Source organism: Anopheles nili, chromosome 3, assembly GCF_943737925.1.
Source record: "Anopheles nili chromosome 3, idAnoNiliSN_F5_01, whole genome shotgun sequence".
Lineage (NCBI taxonomy): Eukaryota > Metazoa > Arthropoda > Insecta > Diptera > Culicidae > Anopheles > Anopheles nili.
The window spans coordinates 21,012,676-21,031,715 of NC_071292.1; the positions used below are offsets into that span (position 1 = coordinate 21,012,676).

At 47.7% G+C, this 19,040-nt stretch overlaps 1 protein-coding gene across 1 annotated transcript; it reads right to left on the reverse strand.

Annotated features, from left to right (window-relative positions):
* Positions 1–5,302: 5,302 nt before the first annotated feature.
* Positions 5,303–12,483, reverse strand: LOC128723884 (protein borderless). The gene is made up of 8 exons (XM_053817651.1): positions 12,241–12,483; positions 7,913–8,135; positions 7,545–7,829; positions 7,328–7,476; positions 6,950–7,210; positions 6,434–6,869; positions 6,134–6,364; positions 5,303–6,062 (listed from the first exon to the last, which is right to left on the reverse strand). Exons 1-8 carry the CDS (start codon positions 12,481–12,483, stop codon positions 5,824–5,826), a joined length of 2,067 nt encoding a protein of 688 aa, XP_053673626.1. The 3' UTR covers positions 5,303–5,823.
* Between the last annotated feature and the right edge of the window lie 6,557 nt (positions 12,484–19,040).

Here is a 19,040-nt window from a genome sequence, read left to right on the forward strand (position 1 = left end):
CCATTTCGTATTCAATTCGACTAGATGAGGGCTTCAAAGTGTGTTTAGCTTGTTGACTGTGATTCCACTGAATAGAATTTCGGTTAAAGAGTGTTTGTATGGAACAACTTTGCATCGCTCGTGAAAAGTAGAATTTTTCGACAAATAAATACAAAAATAATAACGTGTTAAACATAAAACATAAACATTCTCTATAGAAATTTATGTTACTTTAAACATCAAATTAAAATTCACCACCAATTGGCAAATGACTGTACCGTTTGTAATACCGATTAATCTGCAAACACAATTATCATCCGATAATGTACACGGATTGATACAAACTTTTAATCAGCAAGGAGAATTTATCTTTAAAAATGAATAACCAATCAACCAAATAAACCAGCGAATTGCTTTCAATCGATCCGTTCTTCTCCATTCGTCGACCAGATGGACGGATAAATGGCGTGATGTGAAAATAAAACCACCCAAATTAATCACGAGCTGGAGCTGGATCCATCTGAAAGAAGAGTGCCAATGAATGGTTGGTTGTTTTGCTCCACCATAAAAAGGGCATTCCACCATTAAAATCCACCATCATTTACAGCTTCACTCATACACCCACGCACACACAAGTTCAGGCGCATATGTGCCGAAATGTGGTGCCCTTCGCTTTCGCTTAGCCCGAACTCGCTTGCATTTCGTTTCGATGCTTTCCAAAGAACAATAGAAACATAAATAATGGGCCCTACAGCCCTACCGGTTGGCCCTGCAGTTTATCGGCCACTGCAGTTTTGTTTCACGAAACACCGCTACCGGCTTGGCACGGCGCGTTGGTACTGCATCATTTCGTTGTTCTGTTCATTGTTTGCCGTTTGCTTTGCTGAATGGCTCAATGCGCTGGTCTTGTACTTTTTTTTTCCTACTTCTTTATTTTCCTCTCCCTCGTTGTGGTGCGTTTTTCTGAGCCCATTGTAATCCACGGACGTGAGGGGAATTGATAATACGAACTGCAAAGAGGGGAGTTCAACTGCACTAGGCACTATCATTTAATTTTACGGCATCGAGAACAAAAAATTGAAAACCAGATCGAGCTTTTGCAGAAGGACATAAATTAACAACCACATATCCATTGGTTCGTGGATTTGATTTTGAGCACTGATTTGTTTTATTTCATTTTTAAAATCTCATGGCCCAATGACCATAAAGTCGTTTTTCAGCAGCTGATAAGTTTCTTTTTCTTGATTCAGGATTTCCGTTCCATTTAAAAGCAGGATTATTTTTGAGATTTAAAAGCTGTTGATAGCTTCCGTGAGAGTGATGTTTCGAAATTATTGTTTTGCATACTTGCTCTATGCAAAAGTTTAAACGAAGAAAGAGCATATGTGATTTATCCAATTGTTAAGCTTGTCTAGTCTGTGTTTATGAGCAGCTAGTTCTAGTGATTCATCTCTTGAGCATAGGAGCTGCTATTCCAAAGCCCATGCCGCCATTCAATCAAGAAAACTTTATGCCATCATACACAGAAGGAACTTTCGGAAGCATGTTGTCGTATTTTTCAACTATATAATCATTTTATTTGATAAACTAAACTCCGACGCCAAGGTTGCATGGAAAGAAAAAATCCACAATGCATTCGACGCTCCCATCCCCGGCGGGTGGAATCGAAAGCAAATTGAAGGAAAAGAAACCCCGAAACCCTCGACGAAATCGGCAGCGGAACTGCATCATCCAGCCAGCGGTAAGGTAACGCTGGAAATCTAAATATTCTTCACATGCCCCCATACTTACGACCACCAAAGTCAACAACACAAGCAGGAATAAAAAAAACAGTTCACTACACAGAACTGTGCTCCTGCTCTCGAAGCATCCCATCTCAGGGTGTTCGGTTCGTTTGGGTGGTTGGTTTCTATTTTTTGCTCCTACTTATTTATTTTTATTATCGCCTCCCACTTCAGCTTCCCGCCAACCAACAACCCGTCAACCTCCCCCCCGGTGAGCTCATTCGCGCTTTGTCGGAAAAAGCTCACCGCTTCTGTTTGGCAGACAAGAGGTGGAATTGTACGGGCCAAAAACGGGGTTTGTGCTTTATTTTATTTTCCCATTCCCTTCCGATCGTCCTTTTTCCCGGGGCAACCGGTTTTACTTTTCGGCCCTGCTCAACTTGTTAGCGCGTGCCTGTACCCCGTAGCTGGCGGGCAGCCTTTATTTTCCGCCTTTCCCGGTGTGGAAAGAACACAGGAAATGCTTCTTCTTTCTCCAACAAAAAAAAATGCCCCCCACCACTCCTCTCGTCCGCTCCCTTCTACCACCTTTCCGTATTCATCCACTCACACACGAAACCGGTCCGAGCTCGGTACGCGGCGAATTTATTGTTCGAATTGAATGCGGGAAGTAAGTTCGTCCCTGTTTTTCCGCCTCCACTGCTCAATGCCACCTACTCCCACGTCCTTTTCTCCACTCCCCCCCACCCCCCCGCCTCTCTCCCCGCCCCCCACCATGTGTTAGTGCCGCCGTTTGATTCACTTTTCCTCCCGCACACTGCGAGAGGAAAAGCGGCGTCTCGCGCGCTTTGTAACTTGTTCGCTCATATTGTGCTCTTTCCCGTGTCTGCTATTCTTCTGCCCCCTCCCCACACCCACGGGAAGCGAAGAGTGTAGGAAGGTAGTGGGTGGGAAGGACGTTATTTCGTTTTGCTCCGGGGCAGCCGGCACACGGGTCCCGAAAACTTCATAATGCACGAATAACTTTCCACCGTACGAAGCGACCGGTGCCACACGTTGAGCCGCCCACGTGAATGAAAGTTTCTTCTTGTTCTTCTTTGTTTTCTTCTTCTTCTTTTTGCTGCTGCTCACCTCACACCCCCTGCACGGGTGGAAAGTTTGCTGCCGCCACGTGGCCACCCCACCGAACGAGGGGCTTGTTTTGCTCGCGCTTTTCATCCCAAAACACTGCGAATGGTAATCGTTAGCTCGAGTTTTTCCCTCCACATGAAGCGATGCTAATGAACCAATTTCGGGGCACAGATTCCGAGTGAGGTGAAAGAGCCGCACATAATGGTCGTTGTGTCAGCTAGAATAAACAGTAACAATTCAATGGCGGCCGACCAGGCGAACCAGGCTCTGAAAAGGCACCTGATCTCTCGACGTCACTGCAAATGACGGATGAAATGGCTCACGCGCACTCTTCGATGTAATTGACATTAGCCCACTTCAAATCAAAACCGCACAATTGCTCATTACCGGACTTGGTGGAATGCATCGCACCAGACCAGCATCGTCATGGACTCTAGGGAGGTTCCTAATAAAGGTAGGTTCCGAGAATAAAACAGCCATCGACGGCGACACATGGTGGAAAGAAAACACCCTATATACACTCAACACGGGTGTGCAATCACTCACACAGGCAGAAGAGGGGTTTTTCGGGCTCATTTCGTATGCGCTCGGCGACGTCACATGGCCTCCTTCGACCGGGTCAGGCAGGTTCAGAGATGACGGCCAATAATGCAACCCAGCCTACTGGGGACCATTGTCTCTCGGTATCCCTTTCTCTCGCCGGTGACCAGCTATGCAACAAGGGCAATACATTGCACAGGTGTGGCCCGAAAGGCCCGTATCCTGACGCCAGGATGCATTACGATGAGGTGGAGGCGTGGAAAACATGGATTTATAATTTCCATTCCATCCACGTCGGAGCAGCAGGTTGTTCGGTACGGGAAATTTCAGCGTCGGAGATGGAGGAAGGTGCAGTGAATAATTTTTGAACAAGTGGAACAAGTTGCCCGAACCCTAACGCTAACCGGATTTGATTGAGCGTGAGTTGAGAAAGGTTACATTGTAACGGTTGGTTCTTCATGCATGCACTCTATCTTCGTCGAACGTTTGGTGGAAATTTAATAAACATAACATCTCTTTTTTTTTTGAGATGTAGCATTTTACATACATGCTTTTGTTCATCAGACAATGCTTGTATAAAACATACAAGCTAAGCGATGGCAATGTTTGCCCAACTATTGCGGCTTTTTATATAAGATATTTGCTATTCCTAGCTCTTAGAAGTGGTTAACTATCGAGAAAAAATGTACTGGTTTTTAACATTCCAGCAATGTAGCTTCATTAAACATAAATCTCACGATGATAGGTTGGCTGTATGTTGCTTTATTGAACGAAATTCTTATGCTACATTCTCAGACCCTCCACTCAAAAGGCAGGCGACCAACATTCAAACCAAATTCAATCAAACCTCGGTCGCCTGGGAGCAATCTAACCTACACGTGGCCGGACGAACGTTTCCACTTCGGTGTGGAATCGTACAAAGGCCACTTTCCCAACCCTCCGGAAACCGTCCTGTCCCATATATCAAACCATTTTATTTTTCATTAATTTAATATTCCCGCAGTTCAACGATCCCGTGCGCTGCCATTTCGACTCCGCCCGTATCCGTGGCCGGATGAATCCTGTCGGAATATCGACGTCGCTTCCTTACACGAACCGCTTCTGACCGCCAGTTCCTGCTGGAACCGACGACATGGGTATACGCCGGGCGCACTGTAACCCCCCTGCTATAAATTATCAATGCTTGGGCGATGCTCATATTCGAAGCTTTCGAGCTCATACTCGAACCGTCAGCGTCATACGCTCCACGAACGGTATACCTGCACGGTGACCTGAAAGAGAGATGAACTGGAAAGGAGAAGAGGAGAACCACGCCGCATACTCTATTTTGCTGCCATTAGTTTACTTTTTCTGTTTCATTGTGTTACAGTGCATTAACATAAGCATCATCGCCGCCATCACGGTCCTCAGGAGCATTGTAAAGCGGTGGGGACGACAGCTGGGTGGGATATTACGTATGATACTCGACACCCGATGCGTTCTGGATGGTGCTAGAGGCTGCCATATGCGTGTGGGTAAGCGCTCGATGGGAAGCTTCATACTCGACGGCAATGGCACAGGCGGTGGGTGAATAATTGATTAAAATTCTGCCATTGTGGTCGCCGTATTATAATAAAATATCAATATTTTGTAGCGATTCATTATTCAGGCATTATGCATCAAACTCCCCTTCGACGAGGGAATGGAATACATTTCCATTTCCTTCTTTTTTTAAACAAAGCTAAGCACACTTGATCCGTAGTTGAAACTGGTAACATTTGGTGGAAAATTTCGATCTTTTTTCATGATTTCTTACTTATTTTCCATACTTCTATTTGGGACCATCAAGAGACATATAATATGTGGCAAAAATGCTTCTCAACACAAATTCTAATTATTAAGGAAACAAATAAGCCTCCCAAAATATGCTCACGTGGGCTTTCGTTTTTAAATTCGTTTATTTTTAGTATTAATGACAAGATCTCATTCATTCGCGCTAGAGTAAACAAAACGTTCTACTATTTCACGATAGTACCTAAGGGTCCGTGAACCACTACTGCTAATGCATTCCACTTCCACTTCCATTCCTCGGTAATAATACTTCCCATCCTTACGAAATATTGGGCTCGTTTCCGCATCGTGGTTCGTGCTGGTTGGCGATTAAAGCAACATACTTTCACTTCTTCTCTCTCTCTCTCTCTCTCTCTCTCTCTCTCTCCGTCTCTTTCCTCTTTCTAGCTTTCCTCTAAACTACAGTCTACAACGGCGATGATAACGACGGGTATGATAATTGCTGCTACACTACTTCGTCCTTATGGGCAGCTGGTTTTGGCAGGGCAGTTCCTAAAATCGGGTCTCAGCAGCGAGAGGTGGTTGAGGACGTTCTCTTCGTGGGCGTTTCACTCACTCGCACCGTGAGTATGTGTGGAAATTGAGGTGGGAACGGGGACACGGCTACAGGACACGGTGTTCATATTTTCACGTTTTCCGCCTCACGCAACTGCCGGATTCGCTTGCGCTTCATGTAGAGGAGCGTGCTGATGACAACGAGACAAAACAGCAGTATCAGGACGCCACTGACCGTCATCACCTTAACTCGGCGGTACGGGTACACGAAAAGCTCGACATCGTTGCTACCGCTAGTGTAGTTCGTCGTCGACAGAGCGAACACCTGAACCGTGTACAACATGTCCTCGTCCAGGTTCTCAACTGCAAATGGTGAAAGTACGTTACTGTAGCGACTTTCCACTGCAGGTCACTTCAAAGGTGTTGATACTTACGAACGTAGTGCGTCTCGGAGGTCTCCGCGCTACCGTACAGTTTGTGCTGTGGTTCGACCCACCAACGTAGGATGTAGAAGCGCAACTGATCCAATCCCAACTCCGGTGGTTCCCAGTAAGCGACGAAGTTGTCATGTTCCTTGCGCACGTACAATCCTCGCGGTGACCCAATCTGGCTGAACTGCAGCAGCGCATCCTGCAGCCCATTCTCAGGCTGTTCGAATTCCGTCGCTATCAAAGGAAAAGCAGAGTATTAGCACAGAGACCCCCTCGAAATCTGCCACTTGTCGTTGAACCTACGTTTGGTAAAGTATCGGAATGCCTTGCTGAACATGCCATCACCGTAGTTGTCCTGGCACAGAACCATGAACTCGTACTCGCGGGCTGGCTGCAAATTCGTGATCGTCGCCTCAAGAATGTGTTTATTGCTGACCTTCAGAGTGCGCCATTCAGGTGCATCCGCAAGCCGATACCAGATGATGTACTCGAGGTACTGCCTAATGTACCCAGGCGCCCATCGGATCGTTATAGACGTGTCGGTACTGTTGCCAGTCAGGTTGTAGGGTGCCCTGGGAGACACGTTCTCGATCATGATCTCGGCGTCAGCTGTCACTGTGGCTGCCTCATTCGTTGCCTGACAGCCGTAGATACCCCGGTCGGACTCTACGATGTCCTCGAGTGTCATATTACCACCATTGATCTCATATCGACCAGCTGGGAGTAGGCTGCCATCTTTCTGAAACGCGTAGAAGTGGTGTAGATGACATTAATCGACCGTTCAGCAAGATGCCTAACCTAGCGTCTAAGTGATCTTACCTTAACCCATGTAATCTGCGGAACGTGGTAGCCATCTCGGTCCCGTGCGTCGCAATGCATCTCGACCGTACCACCCATCTTCGTCACGTACACCAGCTTTGGTTTAAGTGTGAAAAATGGCGGTCGTTGTACGATCACGCTGATCATCGGCGAGGGCCCGTCGGTACCGAGGTCGTTGTACGGTGTGCAGGAGTATCGTCCCGCGTGTGAGTCATCCACTTTGTCGAACTGAAGGCTGCCATTGCGATTGTAAAACACACCCTATATGAGATCAAAAGAACGCGTTTTAAAGCCTTCAAGCTCATCGTAATAGTGCGAATATTTTCAACAACAAAATATAAAGATACTCCCAAAGATATGCTTCATAAATCCACTCACCTGCACGTTGTACGGATCAAACAGGAAGCCATCCTTTTCCCACCGTAGATTCTTCAGAGGTGGGTTCGATCGGAAATGGCAGTCAAGCACCGCTGACTCACCGAACGGAATATATACCTCCTTAGGTGCGTACACCACTTTCGCTTTATCTGCAAACACAAAAGTCCTCATATGATTATCTTCGAATACATTGCACTGATGTTCAACAGCGACTCACACTGCACATTCAAGTAGGCACTGGCTGATTGCGTGTCGTTGGCGGTGTTGCGAACCTCACACGTAAAGAAGCCGAGATCGCTCATCTGCGTCGGATTGATCGTAAGACTACCATCAGGACCCATCATCGAGCGGTGTGACAGATCGTAGTACTCCAACAGCGGTACATTATCCTTGTACCAATCGACAAACATCGTCTCTGGGTTTTGCACAACGCAGTGGAAAAACGCTGGGTCACCTTCAAGCACCGTCTGGTTGACGGGTGGGATGCGCAACAGCGTTCCACCTGTTTCCGGAAAGAAATTAAACAGTCGCATCACAATAAGCTTCAAAAGCCCGATTGGGGACACGATCTGTCTGCATACGCACCTTGGACGGAAATGTGAAACCAGGTGCCATTGTTGCGCTTGTTTGGGACGCGATTCGGGAAGATTACTTTGCACTCGTACCAGCCGTTGTCGCTTTCACGGATCGAAGTCAGATTTAGGGACGCCTTCCCGTACAGGATGTCGTTGTTGAGCAGTGTCACGCGACCGATGAACGTTTCGTACGCATTCAACACGCCATCGTATAGCGTGAATACGGGTTTGTTCTGTCAAGGCGGAATGGAAAACCGAACAAACCAATCATTATCCTTGGTAGGCTGTGGAAAACGGATGTCAGAACTTTGCCGTCGTGTTCAAGGGATCCTGCGATTTTAATGGCGCCATTACGTCACAAACGTAATGACACTTCTGAAACATCCTAACGACCCGTTTGACCTTCTGTTTTGACCCTCAAGAAATTGGTCAATCTCGAAGCACTTCCCCATTGGTCGCACGTTCGCTGCAAACAGCAAAACCCCATAACGAATGTTAATGAGATTTCTCGGAGCGATTCCCTGGGCGGTGGCTCACCCAGCTCAAAGGAGGCTCGCTTAATTGCTCGGTTGACTCAACAGGGCGATTAAAATGGTGGTAAATTGGAAATTGGGTCCCACAAATGGTGGACATTCTTTCGCCGGCACGTTCTCGCACGGCCCAAGCATGAATTATGATTAATGCGAAATTGAACTCGGAACTATAACGCACCAGAGGGCATGAGAAAACTGTTCGTTCAGTTAGCTCGTGCAAAGTGTGTCGTTGAGCTTTGGGACGGTGCGAAAAACCAACCGACCACCGAAGTAACACCCAAGTGGCCTGAATGTTGCGAGATAGTCATCTGTTCTTATCTTCTGCCATCGCCCACGTCCACCGGCGGTCCCTGCACCCTTGTGGTCGAATGAAACGATAATTGCCGCTGCCACAGAAATGAAACTGTTCCGGCCGCCCGGTGACGGTGACAGTTTCTCCTGCCCTGCTCGACCTTCAACCCCCTGGCGAAGGGAGGATCCGCTAGAGCGTGCCGTTAAACGATGGCTCATCCCGCTAAATTGGCGAATGGACCACGGGTTGGCACCCGCGGCTCGCAAACGCGCACTTGGTGGCCGACCGCAGCGTCCCATTCATTATCGAATTAAGGTCAGGCTGTCTTAGAAATGGTAATGAATTTATTGACAATATCATTTAAGCTCGAAACTCCCTCAAAATGGTCGACCCGAGTCCGGTGGATGGGAACGCTAGCACCATTGCCTCGACGGCTCAGGGTTGGAAAGTGGGCCTCAAGGTTATTGCAGCTAATTTTGGCGATCGCGTCCCGGTAATGCAATGTGGTCACCAGAACACCGGATAGCCTCGATGGTTTGGATTTGCAGGACAGCGACAGTAAAGCGATGGTATGAATTTGATGTCTTTCCTTCCTTCGCAAACATGGAATTTGATAAACTAACGAATCTACCAGGTCATTGTTTTCGCAAAATAATGCGCGTGCATTTATTGTTATGGCTGTTAACAGGTACTATAGGATCATTGTGCTGTGGCAACAGACCTATAAAGCTTAACTTTTTTAATGCTGCAGGTTAAGAAGCTCAATAAACGTTGCAGTTTCAATAAACAGTTCGTCGTATTTTTATATGCTTCAAAATAAGAGCGAATTGTCTAAAGAATATATATAATTATTTTAAACCATACTTTTTTCCCCATTGTTATTTAAACATTTTTTAAGGTAAATATACAAGAGACATTGATATTATGAAGAGAATATGAAAGCCAAGGCGAAAAATATACTGTGGAATGCAGCTGCTTGTTTATTTTAATAAATTATCCTTATGATGCTTGATTTGGATTCAAAAGCGTTTTTATGATGATAAAACCCTGTGCTCTAGCGTGTTTCAATAACGATCCCCATAAGTAGCTAGCAAAATGGCAAACAAACCAACCAAATGCAGTGTGAAAAAGTTTTAAACACCACCATTTTATTGTTTTACACCTAAACGCTCGAAACATCGCCCTGTATATTACTTTTTAAGCAATTACCATGCCCCGAACAGTGACATGGTGTTCTTTATTTTTGTCTCCCTCCAAAACCTTCAACAATAAAAGCACCCAAACACAATGTTACGCCATTCGCGGTCCACCATCGGAGGGAGGAACGCCTGAAACAGCAAAACCGACCACTTGCCCACATTCGGTGACAGTTTCAATTAGTGTCATACGCAAACGCGCGCTATCCGCCCTTGCGGAACCAACTGTGTATTTCTTCCATTATTGTCCCCATCGCCGCGACTCCAACCTCCACACGGCCAGCTGCAACGAAACTGCTGCCAAAGATTTCTCATTTGCATTTGCAAGCCTCTGCCACCGTTCCGGGACCGCTGCTTCTTGCTACCGCTCCTGGCGTTCCATCCGTTCTTTGTGTTCTCCGGGACAGATCTCGCCCTGCAAAACCGGAAGCCCGCTGGCCAACGAGATCCCGCCGGCCCGGGAGCAGTGGATTGATTTTGGCCGGCAGCGTTTTGCGCGCAAATTAATGCGATTCGCGTGCGCTTCTGCTAATTACGGGCACGCAACGGACAGACGGACGGATGAACTGCTCCAACGGTCGGTTTTGGCCCGTGAACGAGTAATCGCACGCGACAGCGTTTGTTTATACCCCCTGTCAATCCGTTTGTGTTGGCAATCGGGGAAAGCTTTGCCAGCGGAAATGCAAAAACCACAACTGCATCCGTAACCGATAAGGCGATGCGCCAGCTCGTGAGTGGCATTGGCGCCATTGGCAACCGTTGGGAGGGAGTTGATACGGCTCATCTCACCCCCAAAACGGTGTGTTTATGGTGCTCTTTTCATGCAATGAACAAAGTGCAGTGAAAATGCTTGCAATCGCTCGCTGCTATAATTTATATAGGATAATTTCAGGTGCCATCACCGCGGAAACAGGTCATGTGAGCAGAGGCATAACTTAAGTTATATAATCGAAAAGGCTTTCCTGCAATACGACGCTCTCTTAGACAATTTTGATGCACTCAACTTTCACTTATAAACTCATTTAAAAAAAAAAACAAAAAAAAGCACGGAGTAGTAAGAAATGTTACCATCCATTTCGGCAGAAAAAAGACGGCAAACAGCGATAAAGCAGCAATGAATATTATTCACAGCTCACCGCACGCTCTCATTTGCTGGTTTTATTGCATTTGCCACCGACTTTAATTCGCTTACACCCGCACCAACGCCAGCGATTAACACCACAACCTAAGAGCGACCGCTCACAGTACAAAACCCGGTTCCAGATCGATGTGAAAAGTTAATCGATCTATCCTTGGCCGTGGATCCAAAATGCTGAATTTAATTTCTCTCTCCTGCGGCTCAGCCACCCCACCCATCGCCATCTCGTTGGTGGTGCGAATAATCCGCGATAAAACAATTCATCGCCGCACCGTAAATAAAATGGGCGCGCATCAGCAAACCCGGGTCCATGGGGCAGTTATTTTAACTCTCCTCCATCCACTCACCCATTTCACTGGCTCATCCCAGCATCCCGGATAAATGAAAACGTCATAAAATGTTATCTCATCGGTGGGAGGAGGTTTTTCGGCGTAAAAGCACCCCCGCTAAGCCATCGCAGGACACACGCGCGTGGGTTTTGTGCGTTTTCACGATCACCGTTGCCGGATACGGATCTCGTTGACACCGGGAAGAAGGGCCAACGGGAAGGGCCAACTGTTCCTTTGTGTTGTCACTCTCTCTCTCTCTCTCTCTCTCTCTCTCTCTTCGGCTCCATTCCCTGAGCCGGAATGACAGCCATCCAGCTGTTGCATGCAACCGTTCGCGTGCACGTCACGTTTCCAGTGTCACTCGTCATCACCCACCCACCCACTCATGAGGCAGGGAGGGAGGGGGTGGATTTTCCCTGCAAGTGAATGAATGGAAACGGGTTCCACCTTGGAGCGCGCGCGTGCACGGATGCACCGGATCATAGACACGGTCCGGGCACGCTGTTGCGTAAAACAAATAATAATAAATTTGACCTTAAACTTTACGGTCAATGAAATGATACCCTTACGGTGGGGGAGGAGGAGGACGTAGGGAGGGCCATGGATGCAGCCCTACAGCTGCAACCGCCTTCACTTCACCGGCTGGTGGATAATGCGTTCTGGACGGAATTTTACCCATCGGTGGTGCTTTCGGTTTTTGAACGTTTCACAGCCATTTACGGTCACCCAAACCCTTTTTGGTGAACCCTTTTTTGGTGCCCATGTGTGTGCGTGTGTGTGTGTCGTCGAGTCGCAAAAATCCCGGGACTGCCGTAATTGAATTTTTATCACAAACACCCACACTACTCACGTCCTTGTTCCAGTGCAGCACGTACGGGATGGGATCGTCCTGCGGAAAATCGACCGGACAGTCCAGTATCACGTACGCGCCGATCTTCGCCTCAAGATAGACAGGTTGGCGGTCGTCGAGGTAGCCCTGGCTGGGTCTGATGGCGCCGGCCAGCGCCAGCAGAGTCAGCATCCGCGACACGTGGGCGACGGTGGGCCACCAGTGCCGCCTCGGCACCGCCGGTAATTGCTGCATATTAATCATTGTTCTGCTCGCTGGACCGCTGGCGTAATTTGCATTAGCCCTAATTGATGGTTATCGCTGCTGCTCCGACCAGACAGGCGAGCGAGGGGAACGGGAGGAGGGCTGGAGAACGCAAACCCCACCGCGGAAGTGGAATGGTGGGTGGTTTTCTTTCGCAATGGCGCACTTCGAGGAGTTTCGAGGCTCGTACCGTCGTCGGGTCTCAAGATGGGGTTCGCAAACGAGCCACACCGCGTTCGAATTACTTATTTTATTTCTCGCACACAAACGAGTACTTACACACACACACACACAAACGCACTCACAAAACACCCACATACACTCGGAAGGGCTTATGTAAGTCACGAAGCGACCCGATATTGATCCGTTTTTGGCCCGAGAACGCTAATTCCACCAGCGCGCCGAGGTAAACGCAATTTCGGCGTCGTACAAGCGACTCCTAGCTCCTAGGTTGATCAAACACCCTTTTTTTTGTTGGCAACGGACCGTTTTTCGTAAGCAAAAAAAACCAAAGTCCCGTTCGCGTCACTCGAGCCGAGAAATGCGCCGTGAATCGCGTATCCCGAATGCACGATCACTGGAACGCGATTGTTGCTGCCGTCGCACTCGCATGCGCCAACGATCGCCAGCGCGGCCAATCCGGTACTGATCGCGAGATCTACGGACCTGTGGATCGCATCTCGGACAACGGATCGAGCGCAAATCGCGAACGAGAAATGAGAGAAGAAGCAAAAAAAACACAACAGTTGATGGCGGTTGGAGAAGATGGCGCGGATCGCCCTTACCGGGAGGGCTGATTCGTTTGATAACATGACAGCGCAGTTGTTACCGTGACGCGGATCGGGTCGAGAGTGCGTGAGAGAACGAGACAGAAAGAGGGATGGAAATGCGTGCTGTGGTGTGAATGAGATGGGAATAAAAGCGGTCGCGGTTTGCTTCGATCGCATGCAGCTTATGTATGCGCTGCGTGGTGGAGCATGAAATGAAACAAAACGCAATTACACAACCCTTTCAATCGGGGTGGTCAAGCTTATCCCTGCTTTCGTTGAGGTGGGCGTGAGCCAAAAAGTGTGATTTATATGTTGAATTTGGTGGAGGACTTTTCACGAGGTGTGATTTAGTTTCGATGCATTCAATTTATCTTGTAAGCTATCAATTTTTTAAATGAATAATTACTGTAGTTTTTCATTATTTTCACGACATATTTCCTCGTAATATTTTGCATCATTCTTTTACTCTACTGCAGAAATTTTAGAGCTATTATTATGTTTTAGCAATTTGTATTATTCTTTCCAAAATGCGTAACCAAACAATCATATTACATCAAAACGTGTGAGTACTGAGCTCTGAGCATGCTTCCCGCATCTACTCAACCACCATTAATTATCCTCTGAAGCATGCTTTCTCGACGAGATCTGAACCGATCAATAAAATCCGGAACCTGCCAAAATGTCTGATTTCAAACACGCTTCAATCAAGCATGTACGCCGGAGTGAACGAACCGGAGCGAAATTCTTCCAACCGTCGCTTGTGGTGGCTTGAGTTTAGAAAACCAACCCCCCGCCCTTCAAACACCCTTTAACCACCCCCGTTTGGGAAGGGAGATTTGTTTGGTTCGCATCAAGAGTTGCGGCATTTTTGGAACCACTTTCCACAGCCGCTTCTCGTCCACACGCCGCTCGTCACGCGATTCTTCCGCACCGGGAACCAGGGGGCGCGGTTTTCCTTCAATTAACATAAATTGTTTAATTAAACTCTTTCGCCCGTCACCAAAAAACCGTAACGCACCTATCAACCCCCATCCAGCCTCGGTTCCTCCATGGCTCCATGGCGGCTTTGCGGATGTTATCGGGGTGGAGTGGGCAGAGCGAGTGAGGCGAGAGACTCGCCGGGAGTTTCGTGGCTTCGAACGACTCATAATTTAAATTATTCAATTAAGATACTTCAACCGTGGCCTGTGGCGCGGGAGGATGGCATCACTTAAGGTGAACTATTTTTCAACACCCAGCGCCAGCTCGGAAGCGAAGTTTGGTGTCCAATTTCGGTTGGACAATTTCAAAAAGTCACCATCAACAGCAACAGCAGCAGCAGCAGCAGCACCATAACCGTTGCCATAGCAACCGACAGAACATCCCATCCGATGGGAGGCCTTTTTGCCTCGAAACGCGACACGTGCCATCGAGCGAAAATGGCTCCGTGCCGACAGATTCATTATGCAACACCGGCTAGACCGTGTGGCCGACGTGGTCGTTTTGCAGTTTCTCCAGACGAACGGCTTTCTCCACGACAGACCGGTCCACTTTGGGTCCACCCGGTTTAGATGGGTCGTATATACGTGCTTTTTTTTGTTTTAAATTGCAGTTGGAGCGAAATTCTTCAACCCATCTGAGCAGAGACCTTCCCCGATCCGCTACGACCTCTCCGAATGGTGTCCATCGTAATTGGGGTGGCGTAAAATTCCTAATCCGCAACGACGAAGAAAACAAAACGAAATTCCGACCCCAACGGTCGGTCTGGGACGATCGATGGAGAAGCCTGGTGTCTGACGTGGACGCCTGAGAAGGAACATGAGATGGGGCGGGTACAAGAAAAATCTCTGCCCCAGCTCTCTTCCTCGTCTTCTTGGCCCTTATTTCCTCTCTCTCTTTGAACCTCCCTAGCCTCAAACCCCCTCATCCCCACAATATTCACGCTTTCGCCCACTGGTTGACGTGAATTTGCATTTAAACAATCAATAATTTGCATGTAAATAACTATGATAAAGAAAGTTCCGCCAGCGTAAGCGTAATCACAGCACCCTCTCGTCCTCTCCATCTCCCATCTTTTCTCTCTCCCTTTCTCCCTCTCTAGCGGCTATTTGGAAGGGAAACCCGCGGTTCCGCAACGTTTCCTGGCCGCGGTGGGCTTCAGCGATCCGTATGTAAATGACCGGAACGGGACACGGAACGTGGATTTGGTGGTGGTGATTTTGGGAGAAGGCCGAGAAAAGTAAGCTAAGTGAAACTGGACGAGAACTTTGTCGGGTTTCGGTTGGCCATCGTGGGAAGTGCGGGTGGGATTTTGCATCCGATCCGACTGCGATTGGGATACGGTGGTGGTTTTTATTTTCGATTTTCTCGACCCGGTGGGGATGGGAATCGATATTATGAGCGATGCTAAATAGCTGCAAACATGAAAAACGGCACCTATAGCATTCTGTTAGCAGTTGCTGGACAATATTTGGTCTGTCCCAAGCGCAAGGAGCTGTTGTTTGGTAGATAGTCCAGTTTCATTATAATCATGGATAGATGGAACTTAAGGGATAGAAAATTAATCGGTCAATATACTTATTATATAATTTATGGTGTTCAGTTGAATGGTACAAGAGGAAAAAGCATATCGATTAATCGATTCAATTAATATCAACAACCCCCAACAATTAAATGATGCGTTGAAATGGAATGGAAGTATAATAAGCTTACTTATTCATGAACAATGAAACAGATTCATCACAGTCCATTTGAAGAATACTCGTTGTAACCGAATCGAACGAACAGCAATTCTAAAAAACGATAAACGTACAAAGCTGTTGTTTAAAGTTTCATTCTTTGCATGAAAAAATGAGCAAATTCAAACCCGTGCCCGTTGCATAATCGTTCAATCTACACCTTTTGCAGCTTAGCTCCGAAACGCGACGTAATGCGACATCCATAAACCAAGTAAGTCAACCAAATTGCATACTCCCCGCCCGTGCCACCACCCTCGGTGGCAGTAACGGTGAATAATTTATCATTATTGAATTCAATTTCTAGAAAACAACTCTAAATTGCAATTACTTGCGCTACACACATCATCGGTTGCGGTCGCGCGGGCGAGCGAATGTGAAACGCGAACGTGAATGTGATAGCCCACCTCTGCACCCCTTATCACTCCACACCTTCACTCGTTCTCTCTCTCTCTCTCTTTCTCTCTCTCTCTCGCTCTCTTTCTCTTCGTTACACTGGGCCTAGAATCTCATCCCCGAGAGGACAACAAGAGCGCACCTACTCATGAATGAACTAATAGTTGTAGTACCGTTCGCAGCGGGAAGCTCGCTGAATAGCCACTTCCACATAGAACCCTGCACCCTTACGCCCTGCCGGATCCGGTTCTCGACCTCCCTTAAACTCCCCATTCCCTCATACGTCTTGTGCTTCAACGTGGCTCGGAATATCGCACCGCCTGACGTAACCGCTTTCTTTGCCAACCAAACCCAGGCCCTGGCAAGTGGCTCGGGTCGCGATGCAACCCCCGTGAGCATAAGCGCACTTATGCTGGCCCGGGACCGACTTCCGACTGCACCGCACACCCGTTCTTCGTGCGTCCCAGCCGCACAACCACACGGGCGAATACACATTTCTAAACAGTTCGTGAACTGCCGTTAATTTACGCCGGCCGTCATAAAACTAATTGCTGCCCCTAGCCCGGGTCTGACTGCGGGCTGACGGCCGACGACAGCCCAGGGCCGAGAGCACCTCTTCCAAGAAACGCGAGGAACCCGGGTCCGGGTGACTTTTGGCCCTGGCAACGGTTAAGTCACCGGAATGGACTGCGAAATGTGCTCCATTACGTGCACCAACTGGAACGTTCCACAGCCGGAGCTGGTACCGTTCGTGGAAAGGATGCATAAGAGCTGGAAGTGTGCGACAGGCAGGCACACAACGCAAGGGAGCCCGAGAATTCGACGTTTAGATGAAGTAATGCACGGTTTTACTGCTCCAGTTGTTCGGGTAGGTCTCAGGTATTCAGGCTTGGCTGCTGTTCACGTGCCAAACATGCTGCTGACGAGCGTTTGCATGCTGGCATTGTGCCGGAAGCGTATCGAATTGCTCGCTTTCGTTATGATACGAGTCTCAAAATGCAGCTCAAGATTGCAATGGAAACTCAACCCTCCGATCTAGCCGCCATTCGGCAGTCAAGCAGTTAATGTTTCTTTCCTATCGTTTGCTCACAAAATACGGCTAGAACGGCAATTTTTCTACCATAAACATTAAATGAAACATTCATAATCACATGAGTAATAGCCGGGTGCAGCTTTGATGAAAGGCTTATAATTAATATTGGCTACCATCATCAAGCCCCAGGTACGATTCGTTCCACATTATGGAGAACAAATTTCAGCTGACGAAAAGCGATCGCTTTGCTAATGCAGCAATGCGCTCACGTTCTGCGATCAAACACCGAAACGACCCTCGAAAAACCACCCCCGGGCACACTGCAACCGGGCTGATCACACGACATTAAACAGCGCGATGACAAACTTAACGATTGACAAATAACATGTTGAACGTCCGTCCTCCGCGTGCTCGAGAGCTACATGAGCGAGCACATAACGTGGCGCTGGATGTCCCGTACGTAGCGCCGTGAGCAAATTATGATAATCATCCGGCAAACAGCTCAACCGTACAATTATCGGACCCACACTGGACCCCCATCACCATCGCATTGTGCGTCCTCCGTCGAGCGTAAATCCGCGAATTATTGCGACAGACATTTGTGGACAAATTCTGGCCCTCTCCCAGCACGTTGACGCTGACGTGCGTGCGTGCGGAATTTATGCGCGACATGAAAACCACGGTGCACCACGTTCTCGAATGGGGGGGGGGGCCATTTTCGAAACCATTCGAGAGCCATATGCCAGCCCGAGGTCCGGGGACCGTTGGCCAACCGTCCGTTCCGGTTGCTCCAGCTCAGCCACCGGCCGGTGGATGAAAAATCACCCGCGCTTTGTGTCTAGTGATAGAAATGTTCTTTTATGTTGTGTTTTTGCTGCTGTTATTGTTTGCTGTTGTTTGTGATCTCCGACCCAAATCAACGGTTGACGGGGAAGGATGCGAGTGGGAAGCTTGACCCACGGACGGAAATGGCTAGATGAAGCGCCGCTCGAGATATCCGAGAGAGCAAACATTTATAACCCCCAGTCTGACGAGGAAGGGGGAGTGCTATTATTAAACCGAATGCATTGTTGGGCTTGGTTCATATTTTTTGCCCTTCGTACCGTTTTATCCCAAATTTCTCAATGTGTCATTTTTCTCAACAAGAGTGAGAGAGAGAGAGAGATAGATGCAGATAGTGAAAGCGAGACAGACAGGTAAATGTTGTGTACGATATGTTCATAAAGAATTGGAACATAATCGATATGGATGTAGACAACGGACAATGATTTATGGCGACCGAATGAAGAACCAGGTCAACCGAACCAATATAAATTGTCACAAAAAATCATTCAAATCATCTCGCTGGTAGTAGGGGGTTAGATGTTCGTTAGCGATTATATTCTTCACTGTATTTCAAAGTTGTGCTTTGATAAAAAAAAACAGAGGAGCAAAAAAACAAGCAGCAGTGCGATTTTAAAGCATTTTAGGCATTGAAGAGGTTTCATGTTTTTCAACATTTGAACAACGATGGTCAACAAGCCAGTATGTAAATTATGGACGGTTTATTAAAGGTCATCTTCAATGAGGTTTTCAGTAACCAATGTCACTGCTTCTCAATCATGTTTCCACGTGTAAATCAAGCCACACAAAAAACTCGAATTT